General features: G+C 33.0%; 1 protein-coding gene across 2 annotated transcripts in view; it reads left to right on the top strand.

Moving 5' to 3' along the window:
• Pkc53E (Protein C kinase 53E) overlaps positions 1–12,497 on the top strand; it is a 1,159,983-nt gene that overhangs the window by 1,087,362 nt on the left and 60,124 nt on the right. The window contains exon 14 of one of the 2 annotated variants that reach the window (XM_081751138.1): positions 7,966–10,602. The exons of the other annotated variant lie outside the window; for it this stretch is intronic. Within the exon in view, the coding sequence (XP_081607264.1) occupies positions 7,966–8,157 (192 nt within the window). The 3' untranslated portion in view covers positions 8,158–10,602. Of the gene's footprint in view, positions 1–7,965; positions 10,603–12,497 lie in introns of those variants that run through there. 2 annotated transcript variants of the gene reach the window in all.

The following is a 12,497-nucleotide window of genomic DNA, read 5'->3' as shown; positions in this document are numbered from 1 at the left end:
GTGTTATATGGATCATCAAGGCATGCAACTTTCTTAAAATATAAGTCTCTCATTTTACTGACCAAAATGTGATGGATACTGACTCGGTGACACTAGTTTTGAGAACACACTGCCTTACAGATTTCTATGCGGATTGTGTGAATGTGTGCGTTACTACCTCAATTATTTCATTCTTCATTAATGTTCATTTCCTTCCTCATAGGCTCTTTGTTTATATTTTGCACTGTTCCGTCTTGTTCTAACTTGTCACCGATTCTTCTAATTAATAATCATGTTGGTGCTGCTGAGTTAAATTCAAGTCTGTAGCGTCGTTGCACGTCATACTCTCCGTTTGCCGGTAACATTTCAGTTTCCATTCCCATTGCTCTAACTATATTCGTGGTGCCTCCATCATCGTTTGTATGACTGCATTTAAGACCAAATAAAATAAAAGAAGGTATGATGTGCACCGCCTTTTGAATTGTGTAGCTTGGTTCTATTTTATATCTACTTATACTTTATGGTGTTTCTGGTATTCGTGGTATGAACATTGAAATACATTAATTTGAGACACACTCAATTTTATAAGTTACGTGTAGGCGACTATACTTTAATTTGATAGAAACCTATCTAGTAATTATATTATACTTCCATTCAATTGAAAAACCTTTAAGGTGAGCACTTTAACAGAAATTCCATCAGTAGATATCTTTTCCTAAGTAAGGAGTAGATTTTAGGAATGTTGTATTAGTTGAATTATGAGATAGAATCGCCAAAAATAACAACTATTTCTGATAAAATTCGAAATATTCACTGTTGTTTTCAACGAAAAGTCTTAAATTTGAGTCTTAATATATTACTCCGTACGTTCAACAGTACTTTTGGCATTGAGTATGGAAAAATGTGCGACCATGTTGCATCATAAATATTATTCAGAGATTTATTTTTCGGCTTCAATCTGCATCCTAAGGATAATCTAAATATCCAAAGTGTTAAATGGTTTGAACAAAATCAAAGTATTTCCTTGTGTGTATATTTAACTTGTCAATGAGAGAGTTTTTAGCATTTGAATGAATAAACTATGAAGAAGGGTTATGTATATTGTTGACATTTTAGCCATTGTCTTGTCATTCTTCTGAGATGCGTGTGGTACATGCATGTTCGAAATGCCTTATTTTAATTTTATTGTATTTTTTTCATATATTTCTTATTTCTCAGCATGGTTTTAGGAACAAGAATAATATTTATAGTCTAAATAATATATATATATATATATATATATATATATATATATATATAAGTTCCCTTCATTACTAAAGAACAAAAATTTTAAATTCATTTCTTATTTCTTAAAAGATTCTTTTACTTGTTGTTACAAAATGTTGACTGTTGTATGATTTAGTTATTCTTCCATTTCATAACTTTGCCTTTCGTGATACTCAATTCGAAATGAGAATTTTTATTACGGGTTTACTGTAGATTTAAAAATTATATTTGCATGCTGTAGTATTTACCTTGTTAGTTGTGGATTTTAGCTGCACAATCAACCTTTTCTCTAAATATGTTTCTTATACTTTTATAGTTTTCGTTGCTTTTTTATGCTAAGTAGTTAAATGCTGCTTACATTAGTTAGGTTGTTTGTAGTCAATAGTGAGCTTTAATAATAAAATATTTATATAAATTAACTAATTTTTTAAGAGCTTAGTTTATGCAGGTAAAATTCGAGCCGTTTTATGTATTGATAAAATATCGTACTTACAACTAATGCCAAGTAAAAGTGTGAGATTCAAAGAATAAAAATACACTACTGGCTTGAGAATTGAATCAGTCTCTCCGGCGTACCTTCGTGGTGCATTAACCAATTTGCTATTTACTTCTTCCCTAGACCAAATCTTGGATCATACTACGTATAGAAGATTGATCAATTTATATTCGATCGATTTAGTAACGAGGTTGTTACTACGTAGTTGCTCCAAATCCATGAAACCAAAGTCGCTATCAGTGTGATGTCTCAGTTTGCAGGTGCCGGAATGTCACGTGTTTGCGTTAATCAAATGCTGTTGAAGTGAATTGTTATTGGGAAAGGCATAACTCTGTTCCACGCACATTTTTCCTAAAACCGAACAGTGAAACAGTCTCAAGAAAATGGTTTAATCTAGTTAAATTTACCATAGCCAGGCAAATACAAATGGAGCCTCAAGCAGAAACATTTGCCAACATAAGGGGTCTGTTCGAGGTTATCAGCGAAACTGTTCCCTGAGGTGCTTTGTGGAAATCGTTCATTATAAATTCAAAATAATCCACCACTCCAACATGATATTACCCAGAGATTAATATGGTGCAGTCCATTATCAGCCACTTCCTTCGTCGCCATCTTGGCCTGTGGGTGCATATATAAGAGCCGGTTCAACAACCAGCTCCTGCACTACATTGCTCAATGTAAGACAAACAATACGAAATTTACTTAGCGCCCCCCCCCCCCCCATGTAAAGCAGTTGTCATATTAGATTAGACCTACATTTGTCTCACACGAAATGATAACATGCTGAGAGTTACGTACCGTGAAATCTCTGGCAATGGACGATATCAACTTTTGCCACCAGTGTGGAGAAGGTTTCCCACAGGAATTCGTAATGATCACCGGATACGGTACGAGAAGAAGTTGAAGATGTGTAAGGTAAACAAAAACGTGAAAGTGAATGCTGCATTTTTCCAAGAATCCATCATGACCGTGATCTACGTAATGCAAAAAAAAACTCGTTTGTACGGAGCCAAGAACAACCGAGTGTGAGTCCACATGGACAAAACGCCTAGACACACGCCAAATCATTCTTCGGTTTTCCCACAACCTGGAGCAGGAAACGGAAATCCACATTATTTCCTTTTAATGATATGCCTGTAAATTAAAAAATAAAACTATTTGCATCATCATCGCTGGGATATGGATAACCTGCAGTGAAAATGGGATGGAATTTTATACCTGTGCTCCAATGTAGTGGAGATTGCGATGTCAGGCGATAGTACATAATGCTGCTGATCTGATCGAACTCAACCGGTCGTGGCAACTTGGCTTTTCATATAACCTAATCAACAGTCGATACAAACCAGTGACTAAAATATAATATAAAATATGAATGAACACAAAGATCTGAGTTAATTGAACACAGACCTCAAGAGGGGAAATGAAATGTCTGAGTTGAAGATCTGGGTCCTACTCTCGATCCAGTCACCCACTTTCACTCTTTATTTCATTATACCTTTGCCTATCGAGAATTTGGTATTAAAACAAGTCGGTTTGTTCTCTCTATTTCTCTAGAAATAAAAGTAGTTTTACTCAACTAACACTTCCCCGTACCGCGTCCTATTTTTCCGTGAAAATGAAACTGCAAATGCCGTCAAAGGATTAGATACAGCTACCACTTTTACCTGGTTTCAGTTGAACTTCAAGCACAATATTTTATCAAAATATCCGTTCGCATCTGCTCATATAATTTATTAGTTTTCATTTGACAGTAACTTGGAAGGGACTAACATTTAAAATTTTGAAGAGCATTGCATTTTAAAAGATGTGTGAAGCAGCAAAACTGTGACGTTTTCCTAAATTATTATATATATACAATTAAAAGAAGGAAAAAAACATTAACATTATGAAGTTCTTCATCGTGTATTTCAAGGTTATAAATATGTCCAAATCTCTCAATGATTCTTATCCTTAATAATACATGTACGTTGTAAGTTGCTACGTTCTTAGTTAGTACGTTACAATAAAAAAAAGAAAGAAAAAGAGCTAATTGAACACACAATTCTCAAGTTATTACTTCCAAGCGAATAAACGTGTACTTGATCTAGTTAACATTTTAACATACTTTGATAAGCATATGAGTTTGCTTGATAGTTTTATATTTGGTTTCATGAACTAATCTAATATTTAAAGTACGCTAAATTCGAAATTCAAACAAAAAATGGAAATATTTCTAACAAGGCATTAATATTTAGTATGAACAGCCTATGTGTTTGTGCAATAAATGCTGCTTCTCTGTCGGAAATCACAGTAAAGACGAACTAAATATAAATTTGCGAACATGACGATTAGGGACTCCATGACTATTAGGGAAACATTCATAATATTTATTTATTTATTTATTTTCAACTTGAAATAATTTTAGTAACTATTAATGGCACTTTAAGTTGCTTTTTTTTTCACTTTTGCCTAGTAACTGTAAGAACTTGAAGGAAAGTCCTTGTGTCTTACATACGGTACAAATATTTATATATGTATACGGTAATATGAATTATAGTGACCTTTCAGTTAAAGAGGCCATACCACTTGTTTCAGTTACATATTGTTTAATGTTTCTAGATTATATTGAAGTTTAGCGTCCTGTCCATCATCGAAACTATGTGAGACATGAATCTACAGTTTAAGGTGGAATCCGAACCACTGTGATGCGTTCAAATTTCAAAGCTTTCCCACTAGAATTCAAATTCGGGACCGCGTACACCAACGGCGCGCTAGTCACTAGGCCATTGGCGAGTGCGAATTGTTTAATAGAAAGAAAACTGAATTTGAGCTTGTTTATCGATAGGAGTATATTATTACGTGATTAAAATTCCCTATCGTATTCAGTTATATTGCGCTCGATGTACTCGAAACATGTAGAAACTAAACAGTTATCTCGCAGGAATAAACACATACTGTGTGTTTTGAAAACTAAGTTTAGACAAATTTAGTTTCTGCTAAAATGGACGATCAAGAGGGAGAAGAGGCACTCTACATATGTAAGAGTCAGCAGATGTAATTGGGTTTTATTAAGTTGAGATATCTAAGATGTAAGAACATGTTTCTTGCATCAAAATACGGGTGGAGGACAGAATTCAATCACGTTATTAAGCGTTTAGAAAATAGACATTTGGGTAGGGCAGGAAGGAGATGGAAAGACAATATAAACCAAGATCTTAGAGAGGTGGGGCCACAAAATGACAAACGCATATGCTTTATATGTGCATAATCCAAGATTCAATTCCTTCAACCTTCGATAAAAACCCGTGTTATTCTCACTTTGAGAAAGATGCTTAATTCCAATCAATTAACTTAGGAAAGTGGAGTCGCGGTGGCTCAGTAGTAGAGCGCTCACCTGTGGCATGTGGGGTCCCTGATTCGATCCCAGCGAAAGTCAAGTAAGTTTTGAGATGGGCAAACTGTGTAGGGTTCTCATCATTTTATTTCTACATTACACCATTCCTTATCATCATTGCCGTCTCTTTTAGCTTCGGAGGATAACAGTAAACTAAAAAGAAAAGCAGAGAAGTAGCTAATAACAATCATGATCGAATTGGATTAGTACAGGGTAGTTCCACTTTCATGGTTTCGTTTCTGCAGTAATTAACCAGTGGATTCTTGAGCCATAGAGTGAATGATGATCATTTATGTACATTCCAATTTTAACCGTGTAGCTGTAATAATTATGTACTATCTGAGAGAAATATTGTAAAATAAGCATACATTTTAGTTGATTTAAATTTTCTGCGCCACCAAAATCCGTTTAAATAGTTACAATTTTTGTGTTTTATATTTAGGTAATTAATTTTACCTTTGCCCTCCAAATAATTTCCCTCTTACGTAATTCAAGAATCTGAATAATATATCGTTAATATGTACTGACGTTAATGAAAAAAAGACTTAGTTTAGTTCAAAAATTTAGTCAAGATCTTTATTTAGAATTATTCTTTCATTATATGCAAAATTAAATCAACAATTTAAATATTGACTTCAACTACAATACGAGGCACGTCCACAAAATAAGTGTACAAAGGCCCTCACGGGAAGAGGGAATTTGTTATTGCTATATTGGTCACACTGCCGTGTAGCTTAGCTTCTACTCCTTCTAGCGAACCCAATTACGTGTCAGTACGGCCAAAACTGTGGCCACAGTAACGTCTCCCGTAAAAGATATCGATAAAATCTACCGCCAAATGCGAGATTCACTGTGTTAACCGTTGTTTCGCTGTAAAGGAAAAATCTTCCTCTGAAGTGTTTAACGAGATTTAAATCAGTTTATGGCGAATGAATTATGAATCGTACTACTGTGTTTAAATGGGTGTCATGAATTTAAAAACAGTCGTACTGATATGCAAAGGAGTGGAAGACCGTCGATTTTGACTGATTCACGCATTCTCTGACTTGGTGCCTTCAGACTATCATCTCTTCACCTCGCTGAAGATACACATTTGCACATTAGTGGGGAAAAAATTTTGAACTGACGAGGAGGTGAAGGTGGAAGTAGAGAATTGGGCAAAAGAGGTGGCGTCAACTTTGACCAAGGCATAAAAAATTGATTCCTCGTTTAAGTGAATCGAGAGGGATGGAGAGTACGTGAAAAACACATATGTACTGATGTAGCCATGTAAAAGTTTTGTTTTAAGTAAATTTTTTGAAACACAAAAATCTAGTACAATTATTTTTTAGACATGCCTCGTAAAAAGCTAATTTTAATTTAATGAAACTTGAAAGTGTAATAAGAGTTTAATTGATTCTAATAAAAAAAATATGTCCCCGAATCGTGAAGAATTAATAATCATAATATTAGAAGGAAGAAGAAATTCAGAAATATTAGAAAAAAATACTTGTTTGAGAACGATAAAAATCGAGGATGGTAGTATAAAATGAAAATTAAATTTTTGTTTCGAAGATAATAGAAAATTTCTTGTTTGAATTATGTTTCGTAATTGAAGTTCTTTAAAAAGCACTGTTACTAAAAATCATGTCTGGTTTTAGAAAATAGACAGAAAATGTACCAGATATTAACTACGCGAATATCAAATCTTTCTGAACTATTCCATATAACAGAAACACAATCCAATGAATTACTATATGGTCATTAAAGTGGCATTTCGATTTAGTTCGGTTAAATTTAATTAATAGTGTCCTTGTCGTACTTAACGATTGTAGAAAATCAAATGCATAGGATGCGTTAATTATTATGTAAGCACAAACATATAATTTAAACCATGTCACAATTGTTTTGATAGGAATATACAAATAGTAATAATAAAAATATCACAAATATAAAAACAAATAGTTTACAGCTGACTTTTTCAGGGCGTATGATTGCCTTGCGTTTGAATAGCTTGTATAATTTAGTTCAATTAAAACGTCAACAAGCTTAGTGAATTCCATTTCATGTGAACACAATAATAATAATATACTATAATCCTGAATCAGATTCAGAAAAAATAGGCACATTAAGACCTAGTATTTGAAAAACTTAGTGACCCTTCTGCCAGGATATACCTAGTCATTGAAAAATTTAGGTGAGATACTAATTGAACGTAATAATTGGAAAATATAGAGAAGAAGCGTAAGTTTAGAAATGTTTTGTGTTTATCAGAGAAAAAAGACATTAACTTGAGATTGATAATCTAAAATTGATATTAAATAACGAAACATTTCTTCCAAACAAAACTTACATAGAGGACTGTATGTCTTTGTTTCAAAGTAGCGGCCTACCTTAATACTAATTGAGACGAATGAACTAAGATTTTAAAACTAAGTAGAGAATATGTTTAAATATCTGCTTTATTTCACATTTATAAATTCATTTTTCCGGATATAATAGCTTTTAATTTTAATTTCCAACACTGTTATATTTCGTATATCATTCTTTGCCATGAATGCATGGACTTTAGCTTTTTTTTTAAAAAAAAAAAAAAATCAGCCTTTCCCTTATTTTAGTGTAGTTTTGTTTATAAATTAAGGCAATAAGGGTGAACGCTTTTTATATGCATGCTATATTGCTCTTCGTGCAATGCACCTAAATTAACATTCCTTTTAAAGCTTTTAATTTTCATTAATATATCCACCAAATTAGTTTTTTTTCTTTCTTTCTTTTTATAATAATAGACAAAGAATAATAGCTTGTAACGTAGATGCTATTTGACATGAACAAACTGAGTGCTTTGTTTTTTTTTCATGCTTTTTTTCTTCAGAAAAACGCCCGGGGAGCTGAGAATTTCGATCCCATTTTTACGAATGCGAAGACCGATCTCACTCCACCAGACAAGTACAGCCTGTTGGTATTAAATAGTTTGAATGGAGATGAGTTTAAGGATTTCTCATGGGTTAATCCTTTCTATGAACCCATCAAACCTGAAGATAATCTGCTTCAAGTGGCGAGCTAAACATTTTTTTTTTAAAAAAAAAAGCAAATCTTTTATTACCTTTGCAGTATTTGAATGTGTAACATCACTATGAGGCTTTTGTATATAAATATATATATATACAGTATATACACAGCTGGTCACCTCTTTTTTCGCCTCTCTATATCTCCCAGTATACGTGTCAATACTATGTCGTGCTTTTTTTAATCCATGAAATAATGTAACGGCATTCATTTTTACCTATATACGGTAAAGCTTGTGTTCATACCTGTGTGTTAAGAAAATAATTTGCATTCCATTTATATACATACATATATGTATATCAAGACAAATATTTAATCCTTTTTCCCCATCTCCGTGTATTTTGATATTTACTATTGTTCTTCTCATTATTAGATATTTTTCAGGAATTTTAGATATATATATGTATAAAATGTTGTCTTCCCTTGTAACCAAACTTACATTATTTCACATTCCCATGGTGATATATGGTAAAGATTATATAAGGATATTATGCTAAACCATAAGTTATTAGAATTATGTCAATTCTTCCGAATGTATATGGATGTTCCATATTGGCTGTGTTTGTATCTTTTTTTTTTTTCCCTCATATACAAACTCTATAAAGAAATATTATGAGACTTAACTAGCTCCAAGCGTTAATGTTAAATGTTGTTGTACCGTATCTAGAATACTAGTTGTACACTAATATTTATAAGAAATAACCTCTGAATATAGTAGAGAAAGAAACGGCTTGATTGGCTAGACGGGCTTAGTTTGGTATATTTTGATTATGATAATGATGATGATCATATGTTATAGAAATCTCCTTTGTGTCGTTCGAGGGGAAAGTTGAAACAAAAATAAATATCCTTAAATACAAATGTAATTGAATTGTTTTATGTAAAAAATAGATCATGTAAATGTGTTTGTATATAGTTTGATTGTTGCATGAAGAAGAAATGCCTATGTTATTTCGAAAAGTATAATTTTCGTTTTTCCGGAGAGTTTATTAACTATAGATGTGTGTGTGTGTGTGCATGTATGTGTGCTGGGGCGTAAATAAGGGCCCCGAAGACCCCGCATTGCGGGGGGCCCCAAATCGTGAAGTAGGACGTAGAGAAGGGCCCCACTCCTCGTAGTCTGCGTGGTGGCCCCCAAGCCCTTAGTTACGCCGCTGTGTGTGTATGTTATGTTGAATTCATTAAGAAAGTTTTCGGATTTATTTACTAATACATGTTTGTTCATAAAGTATTGTTTATATGTGATTTTCTCCCCCTCTTTGATATTTTTTTTTTTTAACATGTTGAGTGTTAAAGTTGAAAATAAGGAACATACGTTCTATCTTCATCTGTGTGTGAAATAATTCCCCCAAAAATAAATAAAGAAACCAGATTGATTTTCTATGTTGAAAGCAACAAGATTCAATTTACAATATTGCCAATAGAGTGTGAACTTCATATCGTTTCTTATTCGCTATTATGGAGTATTACCATGGTCAGGAATCAAGAAAAAGCTAAAACTAAAGATTTTCTTAGAATCCTAATCTTATTTAGCACTTTTTGCTGTGTGTTTATATACTGGAAATATTGTATGAAATTATACTCTTTACTTATTGCTGCCGTGACTCAGTGGTAAAGCGTTCACCTTTGGTGCATGGGGTCCTTGGTTCGATCCCAGCTCGCGCCAAGTGAATTTTATGGTGGACAAACAGCGTGTGCGTGGGTTTCTAGGGGTTCTCCGGTTTCCTCCCACTTTCTTCATTCCACCATTTCATTCATTTATATTCATCACTGTCTGCTTTAGCCTAGCCGGCATAATGTGGGACGTAAAACTTAGATTTAATTTCCTTTTTTTTTTTTATTACTGAGTAATAAGGAAAATACCCATACTATTTACTATCTTGATATGTATTAAAAAAGAAATAATAATTCGGTAATGGTTTAAGTTAATTGCTGATTGAGTGCATTCAGTGAGCTCAAAGTGTTCTAGAGTTGAAAGCTAAAAATATTGAAAATAAACTAACCTAAACTGTGATTTTTGATTAACTGCATTAAGGGAGTTCAACATTTTAGCCTGACAGAATTCACCACAAAGTATTCAGTACAAATAGTAATGGAGTTAAGCTTGTAATGATGCTCAACCATTATTTCATCTGACAAAATTACATTTTACAAGTCCAGAACTACTACTGCTGCCATTCATTAAGACTAGATACTATTTAACTTTTGATTTTACGAAATGCGTTTGTTACTTTTGCTACTGTCTTCCGGAAAGGAAAAAAATAGAAAATGATTTGTATGAATATATGTGGAAAGCTGAAATGAACTTTTCAAATGTACCTCAATTCCTTGTGTTCTTTGCATTGTCTTCCTTCCTGTTGCATCTCTCCTTCTGATTATGTAAAACAGAAAACTACTCAATTCTCGTTGTAGCTATGCTTGTGAAGGCGATTCCTCTTTATTGATCATGACACAGTTCCTGTTTGGTAGAAAGAGATTTCCAACATTTAATGTAGAAAATAGAAATTCCTCAGGGCATCAACTATATGCCCAGGTTTCCCCGGGTTCGATTTCCGGCCGGTGCTTCCCAATTTTCGGCGTCCACCCAGCGTCATGAGGCAAAGTGGGGAGCCACGTGAATGAAAGACGTGATGATGAGTAGGTCTAGGAAGCTCCCGATACGCTGGTTAGTGACAGAGCAACGCAGCGCATTGACCACGTGCCAGTCGCTAGACTGGCCGTAGTTCAGCTGGTCACTGACAGATGGCGTTGGAGCGGCTTAATCCCTCAAATGGTCTTTTACGCTAAGTGATATTTGTTTTATTATTATTATTATTATTATTATTATTATTATTATTATTATTATTATTATTATTATTATTATTATTATTATTATTATTCATTCATTCATTCATTCATTCATTCATTCATTCATTCATTCATTCATTCATTCATTCATTCATTCATTCATTCATTCATTCATTCATTCATTCATTCATTCATTCATTCATTCATTCATTCATTCATTCATTCATTCATTCATTCATTCATTCATTCATTCATTCATTCATTCATTCATTCATTCATTCATTCATTCATTCATTCATTCATTCATTCATTCATTCATTCATTCATTCATTCATTCATTCATTCATTCATTCATTCATTCATTCATTCATTCATTCATTCATTCATTCATTCATTCATTCATTCATTCATTCATTCATTCATTCATTCATTCATTCATTCATTCATTCATTCATTCATTCATTCATTCATTCATTCATTCATTCATTCATTCATTCATTCATTCATTCATTCATTCATTCATTCATTCATTCATTCATTCATTCATTCATTCATTCATTCATTCATTCATTCATTCATTCATTCATTCATTCATTCATTCATTCATTCATTCATTCATTCATTCATTCATTCATTCATTCATTCATTCATTCATTCATTCATTCATTCATTCATTCATTCATTCATTCATTCATTCATTCATTCATTCATTCATTCATTCATTCATTCATTCATTCATTCATTCATTCATTCATTCATTCATTCATTCATTCATTCATTCATTCTGTATATCGTCACTATATGGTTAGTATATGCACTTTTGATGTGGAAAGACTCAAGTTCGATTCCCAATGGGAGCTCTTGTGGTTCGGTTTTTGGTCCACATACAGTAAACCTGGGTTGGATTCCCGTTCAAAGAGCAGTAAAATTGAACTTATTACGATGGTTCTGACTCTATCTTAAACCAGAACCACATCTCACATAGTGCCTGTGCTGAAAAGAGATATTAAACTTTAACAAACAAAAGAAACAAATAAACAAGTCTTATAGTTCGGATCTCACGTTAAGTTCTAGGTCCACGTTTCGTATAACATCTACATTTAACGAGACGTTAAACTCCAAAATTAACCATTTATCAATATTTTATGTGTCTCTCCAACATACTATTAGTACGAAGAAAGAGTTGAATCTTGCCTGGCGATGTGATTCAAATAAGTTTTCTCGATCTATCAGTGAACTAAAAACATTGTCTTCCGACGTTTCGAATTCAGATATTGCATTCACCTTCAAGGATTGTTACGAAGTGACCAAAAGATTGGAAAATGACGCAAAAATAATGTTTTTTATTTGTAATCCTAAAATTTATTGATTTTTTTTTTTTTTTTGGCTAATATTGTTCAATATTCACAAAGATTTGAATGGCATATACATAAACATATAACAACGTTACAAAGGATATCTTTTTAGTATTTTGAAGTATGTCCTTTGTTCTTCGACACTTTTTGAATGCACTTAGGCATTGAGTGTGCCAAGCGTAATTACTCTGGTGAA

Source organism: Thermobia domestica, chromosome 3, assembly GCF_964235325.1.
Source record: "Thermobia domestica chromosome 3, izTheDome1.hap1.1, whole genome shotgun sequence".
Taxonomy (NCBI): Eukaryota; Metazoa; Arthropoda; class Insecta; order Zygentoma; family Lepismatidae; genus Thermobia; species Thermobia domestica.
Note: the sequence above shows the minus strand (reverse complement) of the source record. Positions and strands in the feature narration are given on the sequence as shown.